We start from the raw sequence: 27,607 nt of genomic DNA, 5'->3' as shown, positions 1-27,607 counted from the left end.
ACAACATCTTGTTCGAACGTGATTAGAATTCATTTGAACAAGAACGAATCTGAATGTGTTAAGTGTTATATGTGCGCGGGAGAAAACTGACGGCTGAAATTAAATCTTGAAAAATCTCGTTCGAACATGTCGTGTTCGTTAGAACGAGAATGAAATCCCCATGTGTCATAGTCCTACGACGCATCTTCCATGTATCGTCTCTTTCCCATGTTGTCTGCACCGAATCTTGTGAGTTATATATACTTTCCATTATTTTACTTACATGCATTGAGTTGGAATCTGGACAAGACTTTCTTGATACAATTTCATTTCCTTGTTGGCAATACTCCAGCTACGTCTTCTTCCTCTGCATATATGACACCATTTATCGTACTTCTAACAAATAGTACTTTTAACCATACGGAACACAAACAGTAATTTAAGTGATATGGTACGTACCATACTATACTTGCAACAGTACATAAATTATTATACTCTTTTCTTTTCTTTTTCTTTTTTTTCTTTTTTTTTTCTTTTTACAGGAAACCCATCAAAGTGGAGCTTTCGGATCCTATAGAGTAAACCTCGGTTCCGTACACTGTACCTCCAAAAAATTTCCTACACGAAACATGGTGCTTCATTGGCTATTCACTAGAAGGGTGTAGCTCCAAGAAGCAATTTGTACTCAGTAAGTTTTAAACCGCAAACCTCTAAGGCAAGGACTTATGGTTCAATAGGTGCCACTGAGCCAACCCCTTAAAGTTATTACTATATGTATTTGAACACTATTTTAATCAAAAAGTTCAAATTAATGAGCTTAATTAATCCATTTAAGTAGATTAAGTATTTATTTTATTTAATTTGTCTCAACGTGAAACGCAGTACTTACACATATTGTTCATTCACAACACATATTATATTGCTCTTCCAATATAATAGAACTCTTAAAAAGGTGTTAAAAATTAAATAGAGAAACGATAAAAGGCCATATATTCTTAAAAAGGTCTCCATATATTCATTATATGGACACCAACTAAGCATTTTCTTTTTTATCTTGGAAAAATACTTCTTTTTTCTTAGCACTTCGGAAAATATGTTGTACTTAGATCTTTGACAAGATTATTACACTGCAATTCTATCCTTCCTCCTACAAAGTTGCACCAATTCCTGCACCACTCCATCAATCTCTTCCTCTCCCTTCTCTCTTATCTTCTCTTTCAATTCTTTTGCCTTCCTCCTTACACCCTCTCCAGCTTTTTCTTCAACCACCTCTCTGATCACCTTTGCCACCTTTTCCCGTTCAAGCTTCCCATTCACATCTCTCTTGACTTCTACACCCACACCCACCTCCTCCACCAGCCGAGCATTTATTGGCTGATCAAGTTGCATGGGCACGGCTATAATGGGAACTCCAAACTTCATGCTCTCCATCACAGAACTCCAGCCACAGTGACTCACAAACCCACCAATGCTTGGATGCTCTAAAATCTTTGTTTGTGGTGCCCATCCTTCCATAACCATTCCTCTATCTTCAAGCTGCAAGAATATAATTAAATTAAATTAAATGAATAGGTTTATCCATTTTTATGGATTTTAAGTTTAAAAAAATAAATGTTAATTTAACATAGTATTAAAGTAAATGTCATGAGTTCAAATGTTGTATGCATCAATTCATTATATTCTAGTTAAATATTCTATGTGTTAAGTCTTACTTACTAATTAAGCGTACTTACATTTTTTGTTCTTATTTATTAAAGTAAAAATTTGAGTCCACGCTTGATATAAATTAAAAGAAAAAAACTTTACTTACTACCCCCTAAGCGACTTTACAAACCTTAAAGTTTTAAAATCTACAATGTTGGTATTCCAACTTTCAAACCCTTTTAATTTTACAATTTTTTGTTAAAGTGCTCAAAATGCCAAAAAAAAAAATTGATTATTTGAAAAAAAAAAAAAACAAAAACAAAAACAAAAACAAAACAAAACAAAAGCTTTGGGCTAACCCACGGCTTTAATTTGGTGAAGAATTTTCGCTCTCTCTCTTTTTTTTTTAAATAATAATAATAATAATCCACATGGAAGTTAAATAAGACAGTAAAAAAATGAAATGTCCCGTAAATTTTTAAAAATGTCCTAGATAAAAAATAAATAAAAAATAACTATTATTTTTAAAAAATACAAAATAGAAAAGCTTGACTCACAAAAAAAATGTATATATATCTTACCGATGAATGACATTACAAAATTTTTAAATTTTAAAAGTATAATTAAAAAGGTAAGTTAAATTTTTCCTAAATTGAGGAATATTTAATACAACCTTGTCTTGAAAACCTTTTGGAAGTGCCATTTCAAGACTGACTTTGTCGCCTGCAGGGAATCTCACCACCCATATGAAACACACCATGCTAAGTTGTAGCCCATGAGCCATCTCCTCTATTTCCTCCTCCGACAAAAAACACTCACTCCCGAATGAAACAAACACAGTCGATGATCTTTTCTTGCTATTCAGCCACTCCATGATTTCCCTTTTCTCATTGTCGTTGACACTTTCTTGAACAAGTGGACCGACCGGCACGATCTTCTTCCCCGTCGAAGTTGACAGATAGTCAATGTACTTTCCCTCAATCTCTCTAAAACTCTTCATCAACACGATCTCAGAAGACCGTTCATAGCACTCCAGCGCTCGATCTGAGTCTTTGATGCCATCGACAGAAGATTCAAGAAAATGGGTGAATTTCCGAACCTCATAATCGCGAAGAAAAATTCCCGGAAAAGGAAAGTCAATGCCAGGGTGCTTGGTAACATGGATAAGGAAAGATGTCATTGCAGCACCAGTTGGCAAGAACTCAACGGCTGGGATGTTTTGTGAGAGAGCAAGCGATGGCGCCCATTGCTGAAGAAAATCATAGACAAGCAAATCCGGGCTCAAGCTTTTTAGAATGGAGGAGAAATTTTGGCTGCCCATGTCGAAGGCCTTTTTGAGGGTGGGCATGAGGTGGGGTGGCAAGCCATTGGTTGTGTGGTAGAGGGGAGGAAGCTCCGGGAGGGAAGGGAGGTGGAGCTCCACTAGTTGTATTGAAAGTGAATACTTTTGAGGGAGTTTTTCTTTGATGGGGCGGAGGTTTATCGGTGTAGAGCATAAAAAGATGTGAAAGTTTCTCTTTGTGAGCTTCTTGGCAAGCTCTAGGAAGGGTGATATGTGGCCGTGAGCTAGCCATGGAAGCATGAGGACATTGATGGTGCTATGGCTGGCATCCATTTTCTGATCAATTTCCTTTCTCTTTGGGGTTTGTTTTGTGGGAATGATATAGTGGAGGAGATGAGACAAGGGTCAAAGAGATAAGGTGACGAGTTAGAGGAGAAACGTGGCGGAAGAGAAGGGCGTAGAGAGGGAAAGGTGAGGAGGCCAGGTGGAAGCTGGACCAGATGGCTCGTGTTGAAGGACTCATCAAGTCAGCAATGTGAGTATAAATAAATAAACCAGTTCTTTGACCAAAAAAAAGAGAGAAGTAGATAAACGTTAGAAGTTTGGAGAAACTCCATTCACTTCCTTCGATTGGATGAATTTGTAACGCCCCTAAATTGATCAATAGTAGGGTTACTGGCAATTCTCTCAATTCAATTATTAACTCATAACTAACTGAAAGGATTGTTGGCCTAACATACTCGGAGTAAATACAAACAGAAGGTGAAAATGACATATGTGAGATATCTAAAATCATAAAATATGCATGTATTATCATCATTTGAAGACTTTGAGCTACTATATAAAAAGGAAATCATTCTAATCAAACCTGATGTGGCGAACACACCACTGGCCTCTTCTCATAAGGAAGTCTTTTTAAAATAGGTAACATACAAGCCGCAATAATTTCTTAAGTCTTAAGAACTTAGTAAGTAAATCTTACAGTCAAGTATGAAATTAGATTGTTATTTATGTGTAGAAGTAAACATGTATTTATTGTAAACGAAAGAGGTGTTGTCTTTGTTATTATACCCAAAAATATAGTTTTGGTTTGCAAGGAGATTATGTGTAGGGTAAAGATATTGAGCACGTCGGCCGTGATTTTTTTTTTTATTATTATTTTATTATTATTTTATTATTTTAATTTTTTTGAAAAAAAAAAAAAAATTTAGCCTGGCGTGCTTCACTGTTGAAGCACGCCAGGCGTGCCCTGAATCATGACTCTTATGTGTAATTCCAACGACAATCACTGCACTTATAAATTTTAATGCAAAAAATTAATGCTTTTAATAGGTCATAACTATCATGTATGGTCTACCCGAGATATTACGTACCCCTTCTTAATTAGGTTGACGTTGTTCCGAATGGCCTATAATGCAATGTTGGTGCCCCAGCTATTGTACACTACCATCTATAACTAATAGTCATTGGATGTTTTGAATGTTTTGTTGGTGAAGTTTTGGTAGATCTACCAAGTTGTTAATGTGATGGTGAAGTTATGAGTGTTTTGTGTTTTGAAGTTTTAAAGTGAAGTTTGAAGTGAGCTTTTGGTTATCGCTTTGTTTTGATGGTTTGATATTTTGATTAATGGAGTGTTTTAATTGAGATTTGAAATGGTGATTGTGATTGTTTAAGTGATTAAAGTGTTGTAGTTGTAGTTGTGTTGTTATTTGGAGAAAAATGAAACTAGGGTTTTGTTTAAAATGGAGAATTTTTATTGAGTTATAGCCTCAAAGGTGTGCTTTGAATGAATAAAATGGAGGTATTGAATTGGTCGATGATATATGTGGTGTAATGATAGAAGAAAAATGATGTTTTTTTGATGTCCTCACATGGAAAAGTTGCATGGCAGTATGTTTAATTGTTTGAATGAGAGGGTAATTCCTTTGAACGAGCCTAATACAAAGTGCCTCGTTTAAAATGAAGAAATTTGATGAGGAGAGGGAATATTTTACGTCTTGAGACAAGATAGGTTTTGTAGAGTGTACGTAGTTCAGAGAGGTGACATATGTAGGAGTCTAGGGTTTAACGCAATAAGTATGATAGTTTCCAAACAACAACGCGACGTGTCGAAGAAATTAATGAGGATTTAAGCAAGTATGGTAAGTAAACTCACTTTCAAACAAGTAAAGTTTGTACTTGCATGAAATTGTATTTTTAGTATTTTTATAGTAGAAAAAATCAGCATGAAATGTTGTTTATTACGACATGAGCCCAATGTGTTTACATAGTTTTCACATGATATTGAATTATACATCCACTTTTATGATTGGTATGGTTAGAATATATGGAAAATATATAATATTTTTCATATATGGCCATAATTATGCTAATATTAAATATTTTTTATTTATGGGTTGATTGTAATCAAATATTGAGATAATAATTGTATTTAGACGTTACCTTATAAATAGGGACATTTGTATTGTAGACAAATCAAGTTAATAAATACAATGTTGCCCTTAGGAGTATTCCGAATGGTGAACGTAGATGTCTAACACCGAACCACCCGTAAATTCTTTGTGTTCATTTTTTATATTGCTTCCGCTATTATTCTCACATCACCTTTATTTCAATATGGTATCAAAACCTACCACAAGAAGAATGAGGCCCACACTACTTACCCACATAACAAGGACCAAGAAAAATACCGGCCTGCACGTGAGGGAGGGTGTTGAGAAATAATCTCGCATTGCCTATGGACAAGACATTTGGCATGTTTATAAAGAATTAGCAACCTTCTCTTGTAGAATCGATTTTTATGAGATGAGTTAGGCGCACGAATTTCGCCAAAATCCAAAAGGAGCCGACAACATGCCCCTTTTAGAGTTTTGGCCCGTTGTTGGCCCTTTTGCATATGCATTCACCACCCACCTGCCACCGTCGCTGGCCGCCCCACCAGCCTCTATCTCTTCCGGCAGTCACCACCATCTGTGGCTTGTTCCCAGCCTCCGCCACTGCCGTCATCATTGTTTCTGATTTCAAACTCAGGGTTCTAGAATATTCTACCTTGAGTTTGATGGGGGATGTTAGAATATATGGAAAATATATAATATTTTCCGTATATTCCATAATTATGCACTATTTGTGGGTTGATTGTAATCAAATCAAGTGGATTTGATTACAATAATTGTATTTAGATATTACCATATAAATATAGACCTTTGTATTGTAGACAAATCAAGTTAATGAGTACAATGTAACCCTTAGAGGTATTTCGAGTAATGGACGAAGGTGTCTAACACCGAACCACCTGTAAATTCTTTATGTTCATTCTTTATATTGTTTTCGCTATTATTTCCACATCATCTTTATTTCAATAGGTATAAAATAAAATTTGAATTTCAAGAACAAGTTTTGAGATAAAGTTTTAAAGAAGAATTTCTGAAGTAAGGAAGAAGAAATAAAATAGGGGAATGCTAGGTGTTTTTCTGGTCCTAAGTGTATATTATTTTTAAAAAAAATAAAAAAGAAATAGGCTCTACTAGTCCTTTATTTCTCTCACCCGATTTTTAAAAAATAATATCCACCTTGGACGAGGAGCACACCAGAAGAAAGACTGAGCAATATTTTCCAATAAAATATGTGTTAAATTTCAGTATCATATAGTAAGGAGAATAATTAAAGATCACTTGTGGTTATCTTTAGTAGTACTTAATCCGTCAATTTATTTGCCATGTTATTAAATATTATATTGCTCTTCTCATATAAATGGAACCCTATTTAATTTCTTTCATTATACTGAAAAAGTGTTAAAAATTAAACAAAGTAACTATAAAAAGGCCATATATTCATTATATTGGTTAAAAAAGAGAATGTGATTTGACAACAACTAAGCCTATTTCTTTTTACACTGCAATTATATTTTTCCTCCTACAAAGTTGCACCAATTCCTGCACCACCCCCATCAATATCTTCGTCTCCCTTCTCTATTATCTTCTCTTTCAGTTCTTTTGCCTTCCTCCTTGCACCCTCTCCAGCCTTTTCCTCAACCACCTCTCTGATCACCTTTGCCACCTTTTCACTTTCAAGCTTCCCATTCACATCTCTCTTGACTTCTACACCCACACCCACCTCCTCCACCAGCCAAGCATTTAATGGCTGATCAAGGTGCACGGGCACGGCTATAATGGGAACCCCAAGCTTCATGCTCTCCATCACAGAACTCCATCCACAGTGACTCACAAACCCACCAATGCTTGGATGCTCTAAAATCTTTGTTTGTGGTGCCCATTCCTCCACCACCATTCCTCTATCTTCAACCTGCAGGAATATGAATTAAATATAGTTAAATTCATTTTTTCAATGTTCAAGATGAGTTTAATTAAGCTTTTGAAAGGATAAATGGATATTTAATATAGTATCGAAACAAAGGTTCTGATTTGAACATTGTTTTCAGCAATTTACCCAATTTCAATTAAAAAATTCACGTGTTGAACACTACTTATTTAAGTGAGTATGTACTAGAAGAGTGCGTGTTATAAGTAATTTTAGAAGTTACAAAGTAATTTTAGAAGTTACTTTGTCACTTCAAAAATAAAGTAACTTTTAAAATTGCCAATGATGATCAATCATAAGCTTAATGATAATTTTAAAAATCACATCATTTTTAAAGTGACACATGATAGACACAAAAGAGACTTCTAGCATTACTTGAGTGTTAGAGCCCACACATAAGGTGTATAATAATATATATTTAAGGAGAAAATTACAGTTTACCCCCCAAAGTTGACAGCATTTTTCAATTCGAACACCAAAGTTTCAATTTTTACAATTCACCCTCACAAAGTTCCAATTTTTTTTCAATTCGACCAATATTATCCCAAAATTCTCATATTGCCCCTAATTTTTATTTTTATTTTTTTATTTTTTATGAAAAAATAAATAAATGTGGGTATGCAAAAATGGCCAAATGGCCAAAGGGTTGGCTACGGCCACCCCGAATTTTTTTAATTTTTTTTTTATAAAAAATAAAAAAATAAAAATTAGGGGTAATGTGGGAAGTTTTGGGTACAATTGGTCAAATTGCAAAAAATTGGAACTTTGGGGGGTAGATTGCAAAAATTAAAACTTTGATGTTTGAATTGAAAAACGCTGTCAACTTTAGGGAAACTGTAATTTTCCCATATTTAAGAGAAAACTTCATTTACCCTAATGTTTAAGGGTTTTTGCAATCACACCTCTAAAAATGCAAGGTTGCAAGGTCAGATTGAGTTTAAAAACTTTAAAATGTCAGCAACTAATACGGTTAGAGTTTGAGATTAAATCAAAATAGTAAAATGTGTCTTATACCCCTATAAAATATTTTTAAAACATATGTATTTTGAGAGTTTTTACCTCTTCCATTAAAATTTAACTTAATAAAAAATCGCAACGAAACAGTAATACTGTAAAATTAAAGTTTACTACCCGACGTTACAAACTTTGAAAAACGACATCATGAATAATTTAACTTTTGGAAGAGTGACATTATAAAATTTTTAAATTTGGCTATCCGACATTATACACTTTGAAAAATGTAATGGCAAAAACACTGAAATATCAAGAGAGTAAATTTTTTCCTAAATTTAATCACAAATAATGGTAATTTAATATAACCTCGTCAAGAAAACCTTCGGGAAGTGCCATTTCTAGACTGATTTTGTCGCCTGCAGGGAATCTCACCACCCATATGAAAGGCACCATGCTAAGTTGTAGCCCATGAGCAATCTCCTCTATTTCCTCCTCCGACAAAAAATACTCACTCCCAAATGAAACAAAAACAGTCGATGATCTTTTCTTGCTATTCAGCCACTCAATGATTTCCGTTTTCTCATCGCCGTGGACGGGTTCTTCAACAACCGGACCGACCGGCACGATCTTCTTCCCGTCGAAGTTGATAGATAGTCAATGTATTTGCCCTCAATCTCTCTAAAACTCTTGATTAACACAATCCCATCAGAAGACCGTTCATAGCATTCGATCATTCGATCTACGTCTTTGATGCCGTCGGCAGAATATTCAAGCATTTGGGTGAATTTCCCAACCTCATAGTCTCGTAGAAAAGTTTCCGGAAAAGGAAAGTCAACGCCAGGGTGCTTGATGACATGGATAAGGAAAGATGTCATTGTAGCACTAGTTGGCAAGAACTCAACGGCTGGGATGTTTTGTGAGAGAGCAATCGACGGCGCCCATTGCTGAATAAAATCATAGACAAGCAAATCCGGGCTCAAGGTTTTTAGAATGGAGGAGAAATTGTGGCTGCCCATGTCGAAGGCCTTTTTGAGGGTTGGCGCAAGATGGGGTGGCAGGCCATTGGTTGTGTGGTAGTGTGGAGGAAGCTCCGGAAGGGATGGGAGGTGGAGCTCCACTAGTTGTATTGAATGTGAATACTTTTGAGGGAGTTTTTCTTTGATGGGGCGGAGGTTTATGGGTGTAGAGCAAAAAAAGATGTGAATGTTTCTTTTTGTGAGCTTCTTGGCAAGCTCTAGGAAGGGTGATATGTGGCCGTGAGCTATCCATGGAAGCATGAGGACATTGATGCTGCCATGTCTAGCATCCATTTTCTGATCAATTTGCTTTCTCTTTAATTGGGTTTTGTTTTGTGGGAGAGATATGGTGGAGGAGATGAGATAAGCGTCAAAGAGAGAGAGATAAGAATGCATGAGAAGAGTAACGTGGCGGAAGAGAAGAGAGTAGAGAGGGAAAGGTGAGGAGGTGGAAGCTGGACTAGATGGCTCGTGTTGAAGGACTCATCAAGTGAGCAATATTGTGAGTATAAATAACTAAACGAGTTCTTAAAAAAAAAAAAAAAAAAGAAGAGTAGGAAAATATATGTTAGAAGTGTGAAGAAACTTCATTCAATTCACTTCCTTTGGTTGGATGACTCCTCTCTCAAAAAGCTGCAGTTTTGACTCACTTCTCCACTCATGAGTGATGAGAGCGATTTATGAATTTAGTACAAAATTAGTGAATTAGGGTCGATGAGTATGACTCATTTAATTAAATTGGTTGAATTATAGTTGACATATATAGTCTTATATCTATCTTTTAACACGACTTAAACTCAACACACGATATTTTGATATTTGAAGTAGGTAATTATTAGACATTTTTTTTTATATAAAATGGTTTTGATAAAAAAAATTGTTTTTAGTTGAGGATATTTTAGGGGAACATTAATGACTGTTTGTTAGTGTATTTGGGTGAGTGCTTTTTGGTTTTTGTTTGAACAAAATGTTATGATATGAAGTAAGCTAGGGTGATAGGTGTTATATATAGAAGTGTTATATTGTTGGGTTCACATTTGAGAGAATGTTTTCTATGGAGCATAACTGCTTATTTTGAAAAAACTTAAATTAAAGTAGGGACAATTCTGTACTATTAGGGAAACTTCACTTATCCTCCTTCACTTTTCAGCTTTTTTTGCAATCATACGTTCAAAATTTAAAAATTTACAATGTTGGGTAACCAAGTTTAAAAATTATAGAAAATCCTAATGGGTGCGTGGTATTGTAAAGTTTTTAAACTTGGCTACATGATATTGCAAATTTTTAAACTTTAAATATGTGATTACAAAAACACTAAAGCATCAAGAGATAAGTAACGTTTCCCAAAATATAAAAAAAAATAGTTGCAGTGTGGCCACCTTCGGTGGATGGAGGAGAGGGGAGGCGGCCTCTCATTCATTAAGAGTGGCCTTTTTCTTTTTTCTTTTTTAACTTTTTAAAATAGTATAAGTTAAATCATACTCTGCAAAATGAAGCACTTGTTCTGTCAAAATATTCCTAAATAATGTGTAGCCACTGATTATGGTCGAATGGCTACATCAAAGTTAGCTTTAATAATGTTAGGAGGGGGAGATAGAGACCAGATGGAAGAAAAGGAAAAATCTTGCCAAGCCAAAATGTGAGCTCTAGAAGAGAGAGAGATCATGGGCTGCACTGCATTATAAATGAGATGATTTTTGGCAAACAAAACCAAATGTGGTCCATCGTGACAGCAGTAGGAATCTGATCTTAGTATTGTAATATGATATTGAAATATTAAGATACCACGATGGAAGAAAACATGATATTGAAATATTCATTATTTACGAGTTAATCGAAATCAAATCTTAGTATTGTAATCAAATTAAGAGAATTTATATTGTAAAAAAATAAGTTAAATGAGAGTACAATATAGCTCTAGTGGCCATTCAAACTATTTTCATATGTATATATAATACTCATGTGAGTTGGCCCAAAAGTAATATAATCATGGTGGAAACAATCCTGGGTTCAAAACGTATCGCTTACAAGTTACAATAAGATAAAGCCACTTGGCCCACATTTCTTTTTTCTTTTTTGTATTCAATTATGAAAAATTATATGTCAAAAGTTCATAATTAAATAAATGTTCAATACTTTTACTGATATTTCGACACATATTAATATCCACTTCCCCAACCCCATGAAATACTTTTATCTTTTTTAGACTTGAATAATTAATGTCTTTGTATTTTAGGGATGAGGCTTTTATTTAGTTTTATTGGTAATTATTACAACCTTAATTTTTATGACTTGTCATCTACGTGGAATGATGCCTGTTGCTTGTTTAGATCCATTAATGCTCATGATTCTTAAATAGGGCATAATTATTGTGGCAATTCATTGTGTATTTGGTAGCAACAAAATTTGGTTGCTTTGAATGAAAGCTCACACACGTTATTGCTCAATAAAGTACTACAAAGTAAAGTACTCTCTCTCTCTCTCTCCAATAAGAAAAATCACATCTAGAGTCTATTTGAGATTATATTAAGAAGCTTAAAATGTAATTTTAGTATATAAAAAATTGGAAAAAATTACACTTTAACTCTATGAACTATTACCTATTTTACACTTGCACTTTAAATCTTTAAAAAGTGACATTTTCCATTCTACCAACACGTGTCAAATTAGACACTTCTGCATTTTTCTCCTCAAAATACTTTTGAAGTTATTAAAATATATATATATAACGATTTGAAAACAAAAATTAAGGAGCCTAATATCAAAAGGGGCCACCCTTTTTTGATGTTTTTAGTTTATAGACAAAAATTTTATTTTCCGACCCAATTATAATAAAGATCACCTCTTTCTCTCTCTCACAAGAAAAAGTACTAAGGCATAGAGCAAAACAGAACTCCCCATTAGGCATGAGCTCAAGCAGAAGTCAAAGTGAATAATACTTTCTCTCTTTTTTTTTTTTTTCACCATAAGTGGTAATATGTTTTAATGTAAGCTCTTTAAACTTACATAAAATTTAATGCCAAGTAAATTGGAGTCTATTCTATGGATTCTTGTCAATTAGTAGGTTGTTTGTCTGTATTCTTTCTAGACTTTTTCCCTATCTAAAGCCATACTCTCTTCACTTCAAAAAAAAAAAAAACCACTCTCTTTTTGTCATCTTTCTATTTCATGAATTTATAAGTATATCTTGTCTCATGCAGTCAAAGTGATTATCTTTTACAATTCAATAAGTGAATTATCATAATAAAATTTGTAATGACAGAAGTTCATGAATTTGTAAAAAAAATATATATGGAGTAAAATTTTATCAAACGATGGGATTGGCTAGGACTTTCAAATTCTATGAGGGTTGAATTTAATGAAGATATATTTATTTAATGGAGATAAAGTAAAAGTAGTTTTATATTTTTTCTTCTGTAAAGACCAAAATTACTTATTTCATTGGATTTGGTAGCATATATTAGAATCAATTGACGACCGTTCAACATGGCTAAGAGGAAACTAAGCCATTTGTTTTTGGGGAAACACATAAAATGGCCTTTTCCTTAATATAGAAGGGCAAGTCAACTTAGGGCAAGCAAGAAACATATTGGATCTTCTAAGAGTTCTGCAACTAAATATGCTTGGACAAAAACAGTATTAGGATGGAAGATCCCTTGAAAATGCCAAGGAAAAAAGAAAGAAAGAAGATAGCTTCATCCCTTAAATTGTTTAGATGGAAAATTGTTAAATTGGTACATATGGTTTGACCTTCTAATAAATAAATCTCGATATATAGTTGTTACATGAACTTAAAAATCCGTGAGATATGCCTATGTAATAAAATGATAAATCATAACAAATTCCGCAAATCTTTTTACATCGTCCTTATAAAAAATAATAATAATAATAATTTTCAATAAAAAATAAAAAAAATGGGGTGGGGGCGGTTTAACCACTTCCTCAAACCACCCTCAAGAGCCTAAGAGTTACCCCATAATCGTCGAGAGAAGTTGGTTAAATCATCCACACAAGTCATAAGAGTTCAATCCTAATGATCAGTTCTAGAGGTGGCCAAACCAACTTTAAGGCTTATAGGGGTGGTTTGGCTATCTCTCGTTTAACCAAATGTGAGGCTAGTTCCACCCCCACTCTCTCAATTTTTTTTTTTTTTCTTTTGAAAGTAAATTTATAATTTCATTAAAACTCTGATAGGAAAATGACTTGAATTTTTATGGAGGAATTATTTTATTATAGAGAAATATCATTTTTAAATCACTGGAATTTATTTGCTACAAGGTTAAACTAAAAGAACTAATTTTGCAATTTTCTCAAATTTCTATTCTTGCATCATTTTTTTTTTTAAGCTGTGCATATTTCACAAGAAAAATTCAAAATCCCAGTTAAATTCAACAAAAGTTCAAAAAAAAATAATAATAAATAAAAAGTAAAGAAATTAAAAAAAAAAAAAAAAAACTAAAAAGATAATTAATGAGGAAACTGATTCGAAAATGGAAACAAAGAAAGAAATCAAGGCAAAAAGTCCCTATTGGCTAGTGGACGAAAGGGGTCATTGGCTTTTGGCCCGTCGTTGTCCGACTGGCCTAGTAAATGAAGCTTCCCCTGTTCATTCCCAACAGACCAAACTCTCTCTCTCTCTCTAACAGTGAAAGGAAAAGTCCTCTGTTATGGTTCATGGAGTTTTCCTTCTGAGGTAGGACCAAGCTTCCTCAAATTGTCTCATTTATCTACTTTTCGTGTGAATCACACATTTGGGTTCTGTTCAACTTCTTCTTTTGGATGATAGACAACCACTTTCTCAAAGCGATTCTGCCTCTTTCTTTGTTGCATAAGTGAATTTTGAAGTTGGGGTTCTGCTGGTTCGGGGTTTATATCTCTTGATAATGCCTAATCCTGACCTGGGCAAGCAAGATCAGAGGTAATGATCATCTGGGTATTTTCCATTTCTTTGGTTTTGGTGCTTTTAGTTAGGGTTTTAAATGTTTGAAGTAGTTTTGGATTATGGTTTTCTGTTTTTTATTTTTTTATATATATTTTCTTGTTGTTGCTTGGAGGAAGTGTTTACACTAGGTTTCTGTTGGTTGTCCTTTTGTTTGGTTTCCGAGAATTTTAAGTAATGAAAATCTTGAACTGAAGGATCAACTCGGATTGTGTAATTTTTTGATTTAATTGTTTATGATCATATATCTTCGGAGTGCCAGTATATGTGGTTATTGCTTGCTCATTGATTGATCGATAAGGAAATGTAGAAAAATAAAAGAATTAAATTTTTGAATCACGGAATTTTATTGTTTAGGATATAAATCAGCTGAGTAATGCTACTGATTGGCTTGATTAGATGAAAGTCTACTTTTTTCAGCTTTCTAATTCAATTTTGACTATTTGATAGAGGATTGGTGCATGTATCTATTCAAGCATAAATTGAGGGTTAGTGAAATTTGTTAATTTTGGTATGGTAGGAATTTTTCAAATGATAATGCTATAATATAGTCTTCAAAGCTGGTGATTAGGCTCTGCTTGTACCAAAGCAGTAGTCACGAGCATCATTGGTTATTTTATCTTGGTAATTGGAAAAAATCATAAGGTGAAGCTTTAGAAAAATTTATCATGTTTTCTCTGTTAGCTTCATGATGGAAAGAATATTCTTAAACACCAGCTATATGGGAGTTTCTTGAAGTATTTCCCATGGAAACAAATTCTGACATGCATTTGGAATTTGGATGAGGTTTTTTATTTTTATTTTTATTTTTTTTGGCTTTTTGTTTTTGTTTTTGGTATGTAAAATGATTTCAGCAAGGACTGCAAACCCCTCGTTGGGTTGTTTAATAAACTGAAATTTGGTTTGATTCTATTTGATTTAAAATTGATGAAAAAAAGTGAATTATGGTTTTCTTTAGTTTTTTAGGTAAATTCTGTTCCAGTGCTTGATATGTATATGTAGATACATAGGCACACAAGTCCGTGTGTACGCCCCTTTAAAGTTGAAGGTAAACTGTAATGAGGTGATTATGTATGTGCTTTTTACTAAGTAAATAGGTCTTGGCATTTTGTTTCATTTGTTATTGATTATTTTTTTTGGTTGGGGGGTCCTTGTTTATCAGGAAAAATTCCGTCATGGAGGACTCACGTACAATGACTATTGACTACCTTCGGGCAAGGTTGCTGTCAGAAAGAACTGTCTCAAGAAGTGCAAGACAGAGAGCTGATGAATTGGCGAAAAGGGTATGTTTTAATGTATTTTTCTGCAATCTGTGATTGACTTGTTTAATCTATCTAGTGAAGAACTTCTTCTTCTCTCTCTCTCTCTTTCCCCATCCCCCTTCCCACAATATCCTTTAGTAATCTTAAATGTTGGTTATGTACATGAATTAGGTAACAGAATTGGAGGAACAGCTAAAGATTGTGTCTCTTCAAAGAAAGAGAGCTGAGAAGGCAACAGTAGATGTTCTGGCCATTCTGGAAAACCAAGGTTTAAGTGATGTTTCTGAAGAATATGATTTGAGCTCAGACCAAGAAACCCCTTATGAATCCAAAGTGGGTAATAATTCTACAAAAGAAGAGGATAGCTCTATCAATTCAAAAGTCAGCAGAAACAAATCAGAGGAATTTTCAGGTTCTGACCTCGATTCTTCCCCAGTACGTGGTAGAAGCTTGTCTTGGAAAGGCCGTAATGATTCCCCACGTTCTCTTCAGAAGTACAAGAACTCTTCAATGAGAAGAAGTAGTGTAACTTCCACGCGTTCTTTTTCCCCAAAACACTCCGTAGGTAAATCATGCCGCCGGATAAGACGCAGTGAGGCTGGGTTAGTTCATTTTCCTTATCCTTTTTTTTTTTTTTGGCCCCGCTTCCAATTGATAATATGACGTACCTATTTTCTTTTTCCTCACTTTGTAAACCTGAGAGGTATTCTGGTTTTGCTATCTGTTTGGTGAACAGTGTATGCATTTATTAGCATATAGTTCTGGGGAAAGAACTTGGACACAAGCCTGATATCCCATCTAAAACATTTCATCAGTCTCAACCTCATCAGGTGGTTTATGAGGTGCCTCTCTCTTCAGGTGGTTTTTGTAGGACTTTAGGGTGGTGGAGAAGTTAGTTGTGTTTGTTGGGGGGGGGGGGGGGGGGGTGGGGGGGCAGTTGGTGCATTGCGCATTCTAGTTAGGTATTTTCTTTTGTATATAGGTGCCTTATGCTTTTTATAAATTTTTCGATTACTTAAAAAAAAAAAAAATCAGTCTCAACCTCATCCTTCTCATAAAGTTTCTATTTGACAGCTGTGGACAGTGATACGTGATGAGGAAAACCATATAGTAAAAAAGAAGAAAAAGAAAAAAAGCAGATTACGACAAGATTACTTTTTTGGCAAAAATAATATTACTTAAAATTGAAGTATTTCTGGGCCAGTAGACGATGGTTGTTAGATTGACTAGTTTCTTTCATCTCTGGTCAGATTCTGCTTCAACTCTCTTAGGCCATGTCAAGCAATGCATGTACACAATAGAGTTGCTTATTCCTATTTACTTCTCAACACTTATACCTGTGTACAGAAGAAACTTATGGGTTTTTTGTTTGTTGGTGTTCTTAGGTCTATTGTTGAGGACTTTAAAACAGAGCCTGTCAAGGGTGGTTGTGAAGAAAATGGAGTGGCAACCCATTCAGAAGGTTTTACAATTTGCACAGATGGTGGGCTGAAAGAAGGTTCTAAAATCCAGGAGAACGTTTTGCTGGATGGTGCACTGCCAGGTTTCTTAGAAAATCAGAAAAATGTTGGAAATAATGGCCTTGATTGTAATGAATATGGAGGAGACAAAGACATGGAGAAAGCACTAGAAGATCAAGCACAACTCATTGGCCGATATGAAGCAATGGAAAAAGCTCAAAGGGAATGGGAAGAGAAGTTCCGAGAAAATAACAGCAGTACACCGGTATGCTTCATCAGAGCCTTTTTAACCATTAAATTACAGCTGATTCAACCTTTTTTTTTTAAAAAAAAAAAAAAAAAATTAATTCATAAGTTACACATGCATCTAGTGGATCTTGAACCCATAACATCACGCTCTAGCCCGGTTTTGGAAGTGGCATTTGACCTAGGGCTCATTGTCTGCTTCTGCTTCAACTTAGCAGTGTCACTAGCATGCTACACAAAATATTTCGTAAATAGATCACTAAAAGTTTGCTACTGTTGGTTGATTTTATGTGTCATCTTCCCTTTTTACTCATGAGAACTGTAAGAATTTCATCTGCATTGGCTTTTGAAGCTTTTGCAACACCTTGTATCATGTACAAGTCAATTTTTCTAGATCTAATTATTTCCATTTGTTTAACATTTCTTATTGGTTTACTTGTATTAATATGCTATATTTTTTAATCAGTGCTTATCAATGTGGATATCTGCTGATGAATTGGATTTACTTTTTTGGTCGCATGTAACATATATGTTTTGGTGCATTATTTTCAATTTCTTCTTATGGAAGATGACCCCACTCTCCTGTGTGTCAATTGTATTGAATACCTCTCAATGTGAGGGTTCCTTGTATTATATAGAAATTGTCTAGGTAATTACAGGTTGTATCTCAGCGATTATAGCAATCTAGGGAAACAAATAAGGTAACTAAAATCTACCTATTAATTACAATATACTATAGCTATAATACAAGAACATGCCATAACTAGAAAGACTAATTATGGCTAAATATATAATGACATATATAGACCGTATCTGACTGACATCCCCTCTCAAATTGATGTTGGTCGATCAAGAAGCATCAATTTGCCCACAAGGAACTGATGACGCTGTCGTGTCATAGCCTTTGTGAAGACATCAGCTATCTAGAGATCAGTGGAAACATGAGGAAGAGAGATAACACGAGTGTCCAAGGCTTCCCGAATAGAATGACAGTCTACCTCAATATGCTTCGTATATTCATGGTAAACAGGATTAGCAGCTATTTGAATGGCACTAGTATTATCAGCATGAAGAGGAGTACAATCAGTTTGAGAAAAACCAAGCTCAGTCAGAAGCCCACGAAGCCAGACAATCTCAGAACAAGCAGCAGACATTGCCTGGTATTCGGATTCAGTAGATGATTTAGAAACGCAAGCTTGCTTCTTACTCTTCCAAGAAATCAAAGAATCACCAAGAAACATGCACCAACCAGTGACAGACCGCCGAGTGTCAGGACATCCTGCCCAATCCGCATCACTATAAGCAACAAGGCGAAGAGGAGAGCCGGTTGGAAAGAACAACCCAGGGCCAGGGGACCCCCGAAGATATCGAATGATACGTCGAACAGCAGCTAAATGAAGATGGCGTGGAGTTTGCATAAACTGGCTAACCTGCTGGACAGCGAAGGAAATATCGGGCCGAGTAATAATCAAATAGTTCAAGCTGCCTAACAAACCAAAATTTAACATATGAGACAGAATAACAGAGTTTGGATGACCCAAACGTTTGTGCCATACTTCGTTCGGAGTGTTAACTGTCATACAAGCCAAAGATAAACAATTAGGAATTAAAAAGTGCAGTGAAAATAGTCTGCCAACTTTAGGCCCCTTCGCGAGTATCTTCCCCGACACTTGATCATGCACAAGACAACCATCACGAGAGAAATGGACATCACAGTTTTTTTCAACTAACTGGCCAACTGAAATAAGACTACTAGAAAGTCCAGGAGATACATAAATATCTCTGAATGAAGGATTGATATCTCCTACTTCAGTAATAGCTAAATGACTCCCATTAGCTACTTAAATATGGGATGAACCATGATATGGACGAACATTGCAAAGAGTATCGGACGATCTGGTCATATGATTGGATGCAGCAGAATCAATAAGCCAAGACTTAGAAGAAATAGTACCATTACCTTGGAGCCCTAAGGCTGAAAAGGCTGACATAGTCATCTGCTGAACCATTTCAGGAGTAAGAACAGCTGATCCGGCCGTAGAAGAAGCTGAGGACATCACTGGAGCAAAAGAGGTGTTCACTGCAGCCTGATAAGCAGTAGCTTGACGATTCTGAGATTGAATGGGACATTCTTTGATAAAGTGGCCCTGTTTCTTACAGTAGTTGCAAGATTTCTTTGCACAGTTGGCAGCAATATGACCATACTTCTTGCAACTGAAACACTGAACCTTGCGCATATCCTTACCCTTCCCTTTCCCATGGGCTGCATAGGCTACTGGATTTGGGTTGGAATCTTGCTGGAACGTAGCCTGTGTGAGAAGACGCTGCTCCTCGCGAAGTAACTCTCCAAAACAAACATCCAAAGATGGAGAAGGATCCCGATTCATTAAATTTGAGTGAATAACCTCAAATTCAGGGCGCAATTTCATCAGGAATTGATCTCTTTTGCTTTGCTCATGAACTACCTGAACAGCAGAGAGAGATGCAGAAGGTACCTTCGCATAAACCATATCAGAAAATTCTCCCCACAAATTTTGAAAACCAGAAAAATACTCTGGAATGGAGAGATTGCCTTGAGTGTAACTAGCAATCTCATATTCCAGCTGAAAACGGCGTGCGGTATTGTCCTGATGATAAACTTTCAACAAATACTCCCACATAGTCTTCGCAGTCTTATAGGGGCCTCAGATTGAGCACAATAAGAGGATCAACAAACCCTAAGATCCAAGACATCACACGTGCATCCTTGACCTTCCACTTAGCCAACTCCTTAGTTTCCGTAGGAGCTGGATCACTACCATCAATATGGCCCCACAACTCTTTTCTCGTAACAAATAATTGAAATTGGAATTCCCAAGCAGAATAATTTTTTCCAGTAAAACGAACCCCAAAAGCCTCACTAGAAGACATGATGAAATAAGAAAATTAGAAATTAAAACACCTGATAAAGGAGTAATAGGCCCACCAGACCTGTTGGACAGCAAGCCCAAGTCCACACAAGTCAAACACCAATCAGCAACCCCAAACAGCAACAAAGCCCAAACCCAGCAAGCCCAAAGTTACCAGCAACTAAAAATATGAGCCCACAGCTACCAGTCAAGCCCAAGCCCACCAAACAGCACCCAAATAGCACCTCACGTCTTCACCCAACAGAAACAGCAACCAAAACGATCATGCGACCACGCTGCCGTCTGCCCAAATCCTCCAGAATCGCCGACAGCCCAAAACGACCACGTTGCCGTTAGCCCCTAATACACCAGAATTGCCGACAGCCCAAAACGACCACGCCGCCGTCAGCCCCTACTCCTCCAGAATCGCAGACAGCCCCAAATCCTTCACGACCACGCCGCTGTCAGCCCCAAATACACTAGAATCGCCGACAGCCCAAAAACGACCACGCCGCCGTCAGCCCCAAATGATATATATAGACCGTATCTGACTGACACTGTGAATGAGAAAAGCTTAAGGAAAGCTTTAGATCCATTGTTTAAAATTGCTTTACTAATGACATTGTTTGTGTCTGTGCTCAGACACATGCTTGTTAGTGTTGGTCTAATATGGTCACTTTTATTTTATTTTTTGGTTAAAATCATAGGTTCATATATGTGTGTGATAGGAATTTAATTCAAAATATATGGGACCCTTTTGCCATAGGTAGTGCTTTTGTTCCAGAATATGGGTAAAGTGGTTGAAAAACATGTCTTGCATATTTCTGTTTTTAAATTCTGTGAAGCAATTTCTAAAAATTTGGTGAATCCAGGGACATGAAAAAGGGGTTTCTAAAATTTTTTATAAACAAAAGATAACACACAATGGTTAGGAGGCACATGTTTGTATATATAGAACAAGCGTGGGTAGAACCTTTGCCCCAACCACAACCATTGCTACTACACTACATTAACTCAACCATCACCAGTTACTACAGCTTTGATGACCACTACATTGCTGCAAACTGTTACCACCCATCCCTGTTGCTAGCACCACTACCACCTCTACTAGTCCATGCACTTAATGAGTACCTGACCAATGCCATTAATGGCCCCAAAAAGGTTGTGAAGCCATCCTCTTTTAATTGAAATCTTTTAGCATCTACCTTATACCAATTTACTTGCATGTCATTGTTTGATTTCTTTTGATCTGAGCACAATGAAACTGTGACTACCCATACTTGGAACTCTCTTCAAATTTTTTAACTTATGGTTGATGCACCACTAGGATTTTAATTTGTAAAGCCAAGGGATGTCAGTATGAAGAAAGTATGGAAGGATATCAAGTCCAATGGACGCAGAGGATTATTTCATGGAGAATACAAATTGAATCTTTTATGAGATTTATTGAATAATGAAAAGAAACAGATATCCAATGGAATACTTAAGTATGTCATCAACTTGTTCCTGTGTACCTTGGGGCGCTTTACGCTTTTAATGACATATCGACTACTTATAAAAATAAAGTATTTCATCAGCTTGTATGCTCTCAGCATGCCTACTCTCATGAGTATATACTAATATACCATTGTTTTATTAGATGAAGAATAGATTAACGTTACTGATTACCAAAAAGTACTAATAATATACTAGGGAATAGTAGAGATGATATCTAATTCATATTGCAGAATCTCAGACATGGTACGCTTTTGCTTAAAAGCTCTAAATCTAGCACTTTAAACAATTTCATTCTAGTTTTTCCTTTTTAGTAAGGATAGGTGTCAAAGATTCTAAGTTGGTGTGTTCCTGAAAATGCTTGTAGTTTAAGGATATGTTTGACCAGAATTATTCTTTCGGTTTAGAAAAAATTAGCAGTGTTGCCATTGAAACTAGCTCATTACCTCTGAGTATTGTTATTTCATTCACTTGTCCTTGTTTTCCAACATTCTGAAGGTTTCACTTTGTCTCAATGCAAAGTGGCCTAAGCTTAAGGCGGGGGATGTTTTGATATCAAATTGCTATAGGCTTAAGTTTTGAAGCTTTATCAATCCAAAAAGAGAAAAATTAAAGAAATTCTTGAGTTTGAGGCTTCATTTTCTAATTAACAATTGCATAGAAAGGTCTAAATCTTTTCTTTTTTCTTTTTGCATTCCAATTTAATAAATAGTTGACACTTGCAATATGAAAAATTTGCAAGGTGAAATGAATTAAAGGAAAGTTTCAGATCTGGACCAGACCAGCTGCTAAGTCCCCTGTGAAGTTCAGTGCTGTTATATGGCTGAATAAGTAACAGAACCCATCAAAGTTCTAATGAATCTAGTTAAAATGGAAAGATTTTCTTCGGAACTGGTGAAACCAATGGCTAAACCAGTTCATTATTTGTTAATTTTGGTCGGATGTCCAGAGCTGGGTTATAAAGGCAATGGATGCATCAGTTTGGAATGCCAAGATTGGGGTGGGATAATCAAATGGGTGGAAACGTTACCCTTAAGCTATGTTGCCTTATCCTATATTAGCCATTTTTTCAACATATTTAAAAATCTTCTTTAGCATTTCATTTTTAGTATATATAAGAAGTCAAATTTAACAAATTTTAGTATTAATAAAATTAGAAAACCACATTATTATGATTTTATTTCATCCTTTTGTAATTTGAGCTTCTGAATTCTCTAAGAATTATCTGTACCACAGGATAAATATATACTTTTATTTAACCACTGGAACAAATACCAGTTTGGTAGTTGAACCATTGTAATAGTGACTCAGTCACTAATCTGCGTTAGTGTCCACTTCAGTTCTGATAACTATGAAATATTCATGTTTTTGTAATATTGGACCGACTTGCATGAGATGTATACTTCCTTATTAGCCATTAGCCTCCAGAAGTTTTTCATATTATCCCTGCCTCAAGATGGACAAGTTGTAAGTATCATTCTCCTTGTGATATTTTTGTTTGGTATATGCAGCATTCAGTTGCAATCCATATCACCCAGTAGTATTGGTTTTCTGGTTTTTATATATGAATTAGATTTGTACTTGAGTAGTTCCTTTATTAGTTTTTCCCCTCTATTGAAATCTTCTTGCTCCAAATCCTAACTTCCTGGTCTCTTGGTCATGAATTACTTAGGATTCATTCGATCCTGGGAACCACTCGGATACTACTGAGGAAAGAGATGAGGTCAAGCCACAAGCTCCATATCCTGCTGAGACAGTTGCCTCCAATGCCCAAGATGAGGTCAAGCCACAAGCTCCATATACTACTGAGGCAACAGGTGTTGGCTTCTCTAAAGAACTGCCCAAAACCAAGCCCAATGGTGTTCCACCACCTTTGCATATGGGAGGTACACAGAATCAGAATGCCAGTAGTAGCTTTGCTTCTGAACCTGTGGCTCAGGAATCTGCACTCCCTACGAACAAGTGGAAGCAAAATCAAGAGAGCGTAGGAAGGCATCAACCTTCATTTAGCTCCCATCATGAGCCACATTCAGGAAGGCATCAGCCTTCATTTAGCTTCCATCATGAGCCGCATTCACGGGGATCCCCTGGAAACCAGTTAGCACATTCGTCTTCATCTGATGTGGGCAGTAGTTTCCAAAAAGGAAATAGTTCAGCAAGCAGAAACGACCTTTATGCATTGGTGCCGCATGAACCATCTGACGGTTTGGGTAGTGTGCTGGAGGCACTTAAACAAGCAAGGGTATCCCTGGAACAGAAAATGTATCGAGTGCCTTTAATTGAAGGTGCATCTGTTGGTAAAGCTGTTGAACCTTCTGTCCCTGCCACAAACACTGGGAACTCGATGGAGATTCCTGTTGGATATGCTGGGCTTTTTAGGCTGCCAACAGATTATTTGATTGAAGCCAGTACCCAGGCCGAGTTCCTCGGTTCAGGCTCAGGTGCAACAAACTATGCATTAACTGCGGGTGATCGAATAGGCACCAGTCCTTACTTCGAGACTAGGTCTAGTATTTCTACCTCTGATCCGTATCTCCCTAGCCAATATGGGACGACCTTGTCAAGAGTTTATACTGAGAGGCCGCAATTTGATTCTTACTTGGATACAATCAAATCCTCTTCCAGTAGATACACCAATCCGACCTATCCCACGTATCCCGTCAATGCCACTTATCCCTCGTATCGATCCTATCCTGAGTTGCTGCCACAGATGCCTTCTAATGAAGGATTTCCGCGAAGCTTTTCTAGTAGGGCAGTTGGGGTACCTCCGGCTCCCGCAGATAACTATTTTTATGATGATCATATTAGACCAAATATGTATAGATAGTATCATGCCATTGAAGTTCTGTTAGGTTATTAAAAGTAGAGCTTCACCAAGATTACAGTATACAGGTTTTGTAGTGTAATATGTTGTTGTAATGATGTGCCTCTAGGAAACATTATGTGTACACTGTATTTGGTTCTGTGAGTGGAAGTGAAACAGAGCTTGTAAAGAGGAGGAACCATATTCTTTTTTCTGTATCTCACACATATCTTTCTTTTCTAGCAATTCTAAATTTCTGCTCAGAAACATTTCTGCTCAGTCTTCTATACAAAACTCCATAAAGGTTTCAAGTGTAATTCATCAATTCCTTTCCATTTGTGTTAGTTCTGCATGTTGCAAAATCCAATTTTATGTATACAATTCTCTTTTGATTCCTCTCTTCGTACGAATTTAATGCATTACCTATATAAAGTTGGGTAAAATTTCATGTGATTCAGTAAACAAAATATAAATTAGCTCAAATAAGGCATTTTTTTCTTCTTCTTCTCATCATTGGTATAAAGTTAACTTTGATACTGCCATTCAAAATTCTTTCTCTCCGCAGGCAGCTGTTTGTCGAAACTGTCTGGGCCACAATCTACATGGTCCTCTCATATTAGCCACCCTTGTCTTTCAAATTCTGGGGAAGCATTGGCAGCTCTCCCAGCTGTATCTCTGACCTCTAGACTCAATCTTGATCACTTCATCTTTAAAGGTGACTCCCATATAGTTATTTTGGCTCTCCAATAGCTTTACCTATCTAAAGATTGGAGGATTTCTTTCATTATCACCGACATATTCGGCTCAGTCTCAGCATCTTCCTCATAAGAAGCTAGGAAAGTCAACAGAAGTACAAACTTCTGCGCTTATAATGCAGCACAATAGGCCGTAGTCAAATTCTCGTCTGGCGGTATTCCTGCTTAGTTTGTTGTATTTCTTTCCCTGCTCTAGAATTTGATTTTCAAGTATTTGTGGAAACATATCAAATAGTTAAATCGCGGATAAAAGAAAAAGTTTCTATGCATGGCTCACATATTCTTTTGAATGAATTTGACTTACCTCAAGTAAAAAAGTTACTAAAGTTTGTCTTAAAATAAATGGTGAAGTTTGTCTTAAAATAAATGGTGAAGATGGTAAGATTGAAGAAGAAATTTAGTTATTTTTTCACTAGAGAAAATCTTATGGGTTTATTTTTACACAAAAAATCTCTGGTAATTGTTTTTACAGGAGCCTGAGGAGGTAAAGCAAACTCGTTTTGACCATTTATTTTTGAGTGAAAAGGAATTTTAGACATAGAAACCAATTTTCTTCTATCACATTTTTAAAAAAATGGAACAGAATTAAATGGTGAAGGTCAGTGAATTTTCATTATTTTTGAATTTATGCACCCCATATCTGTGGTGAAGAAATGATCCCACCCCAGCTTTTATCTAAATTCAACTTCACCCTACATGAATTACTCAATTAATTAAATTCCCATAAAAGCTTGACATTGTTTCTGCTGAATCCTCTCTGCTCTAATTTCTCTCTGAAGCCTCTGCTCCCAGTATTCAGGGCAGCTGTTCAATTATGCATGCAATAATAAGGAGCTTCCATGGGGGCCAAAAACAATGGCAGTATATATTTAGGGTGTGTTTGCCATTGTAATTTCACAGAATATTATTAACTTTTATTATTCTTGTTCTTATTATTATTTTCTCTATTCAATATGAGAAATAAGGAGTTATTGGACAAACGAAACTTCGGCGTAAGCTCATCCAAGTGGAAAGCACCGAAAAATACTCGTCTCTGAAATCAACACAAGGAATTTTAAAGTTGACATTTCCACTTGCACATGTGCAGCATTCTCCTCCATGGGTGAAAAGGTAGTTGTGGTTATTAGTTAAAATCGTTAACCCTAACTGTTTAGGCGATTAGTAAAATTCACTAACCGCCTAGATGGTTAACCGGCGGTTAGCGGTTAATAACCCTAATAACTGCTAACCGCTTTTTTTTTAAAAAAAAATTTAAAAAAAAAACCCAAAAAGACGTAATACCCTACTACATACGATATCGTTTCTAAATTTTTATATATATTTAAACATAAAATTTATGGTGTGGACAGTTAGCGGTTTAAACATATATATATATATATATATATATATATATATATATATATATATATATATATATATTTAGGTTCCGCTAACCGGAACCGTCTAGACAATTAGTGGTTTTTTCTAACTGCCTTCAAAAAGCGGTTAGCAGTTAGTGTGCGGTTAATAATCGCTCGCCTTTTCACCCCTATTAATATTTAGCTAACGGGAATGTTAAAATAAGAGCAAAAACAGTTGTATTTGGCTCATCAATTTTGAAAAACAATTGGTAAGCTGCTTGTATCGGTTAATGTAAAAGATTAGCTGATAGCTTGTGTTTTGATTAAATTTGATGAACACAGTTAACTCACCAAATATAAGAATAATAAAATACACTTTTTAATCTCTAATATTTTATCCTCTCTCAATAAAGATTATATAAAGGATATTTAACTTCCTTTAGGCATCACGTTTGAATTCAAACTCCTTTTAATAAGTGAAGTCAAATACGTGAAATATTTAATTAAAATTACGGGTGAATTATAGAATCAAAATTCGAACTCATGACCTATGGCTTATACCGATAGGAGTTGATGAATTTAATCAATTAATTTTAATTTATATTATAACACTCTCCCTTGTTTTAAACTCGTATTTAATAATTAGTGAGATTCAATAGGTGAAATATTTGTTCTATACCATGTTAAATTACTATTTATCTCAAAATTTAAATTAAAAAAAATAATTTAATAATTTAATTTATATAAAGTAATTACCCCTTGCCAGAGAGGGCATTTTTGTTTTGAGTCCATCAACAGTATTCACAGACGCAGCTGAACAGGCGCACATACAGCAAAATGTGTGACCGCACCTGAGGGAAACTGGATCAAACAGTGTCTCCTGTTGCAAACAAATAAAATAAAATAAATCTTACTATATCACAGAACTTAATTAAATCTTGTATATATTATACCGACTATATATATAAAAAGGTCCTGACTTCGAACTTTACCTCTATTAATTCACCTCTTATTTCAATTAATGTATTGTGTTTCACTTATTAAGGGAAAGTAGCTTATATTTAGAGTTTGTTTGGGTGTGCGTTTGAAGACCTCAAAAGTGCGTTTAATACCTCAAAAGTGCGTTAAAAAAAAAAATGTTTGGTATAAAAGAAATTCAAAGCGCTTTTGAAGGTTAAAAAGCCTAAAAATGGCAAAAATGCACTATTAACAAAAGCTTAAAAATGAA

General features: G+C 35.5%; 3 protein-coding genes and 1 pseudogene across 7 annotated transcripts; 1 reads left to right on the top strand and 3 right to left on the bottom strand.

Moving 5' to 3' along the window:
• Positions 1-946: 946 nt before the first annotated feature.
• Positions 947-3,269, bottom strand: LOC132167765 (UDP-glucosyltransferase 29-like). The gene is made up of 2 exons (XM_059578790.2): positions 2,297-3,269; positions 947-1,515 (listed from the first exon to the last, which is right to left on the bottom strand). The coding sequence occupies exons 1-2, from the start codon at positions 3,236-3,238 to the stop codon at positions 1,102-1,104; spliced, it is 1,356 nt and encodes a 451-aa protein (XP_059434773.2). The 5' UTR covers positions 3,239-3,269; the 3' UTR covers positions 947-1,101.
• Positions 3,270-6,751: 3,482 nt separating this feature from the next.
• On the bottom strand, positions 6,752-9,530 carry LOC148587371 (UDP-glucosyltransferase 29-like; annotated as a pseudogene). Its single transcript, XR_015911520.1, has 2 exons — positions 8,543-9,530; positions 6,752-7,207 (listed from the first exon to the last, which is right to left on the bottom strand). The product of XR_015911520.1 is annotated as a UDP-glucosyltransferase 29-like (transcript).
• Positions 9,531-13,764: 4,234 nt separating this feature from the next.
• LOC132186616 (transcriptional regulator ATRX) lies at positions 13,765-24,587 on the top strand. Of its 4 annotated transcripts, none has more exons than XM_059600611.2 (6): positions 13,765-13,885; positions 14,026-14,110; positions 15,294-15,414; positions 15,565-15,995; positions 16,779-17,118; positions 23,154-24,587. In XM_059600611.2, the coding sequence occupies exons 2-6, from the start codon at positions 14,076-14,078 to the stop codon at positions 24,306-24,308; spliced, it is 2,082 nt and encodes a 693-aa protein (XP_059456594.2). In that variant the 5' UTR covers positions 13,765-13,885; positions 14,026-14,075; the 3' UTR covers positions 24,309-24,587. The 4 variants fall into 4 exon arrangements, with proteins under 4 accessions (XP_059456594.2, XP_088369647.1, XP_059456587.2 ...); XM_088513521.1 differs by having other exon boundaries at positions 13,979-14,110; XM_059600604.2 differs by having other exon boundaries at positions 13,765-14,110.
• Positions 17,601-19,853, bottom strand: LOC148587370 (uncharacterized). Its single transcript, XM_088513523.1, has one exon. It carries the CDS (start codon positions 19,757-19,759, stop codon positions 18,941-18,943), a length of 819 nt encoding a protein of 272 aa, XP_088369649.1. The 5' UTR covers positions 19,760-19,853; the 3' UTR covers positions 17,601-18,940.
• Positions 24,588-27,607: the final 3,020 nt, after the last annotated feature.

The sequence above is a fragment of the Corylus avellana genome, chromosome 2 (assembly GCF_965113065.1).
Source record: "Corylus avellana chromosome 2, dhCorAvel1.hap1.2, whole genome shotgun sequence".
In the NCBI taxonomy this organism is placed as follows: domain Eukaryota; kingdom Viridiplantae; phylum Streptophyta; class Magnoliopsida; order Fagales; family Betulaceae; genus Corylus; species Corylus avellana.
Note: the sequence above shows the minus strand (reverse complement) of the source record. Positions and strands in the feature narration are given on the sequence as shown.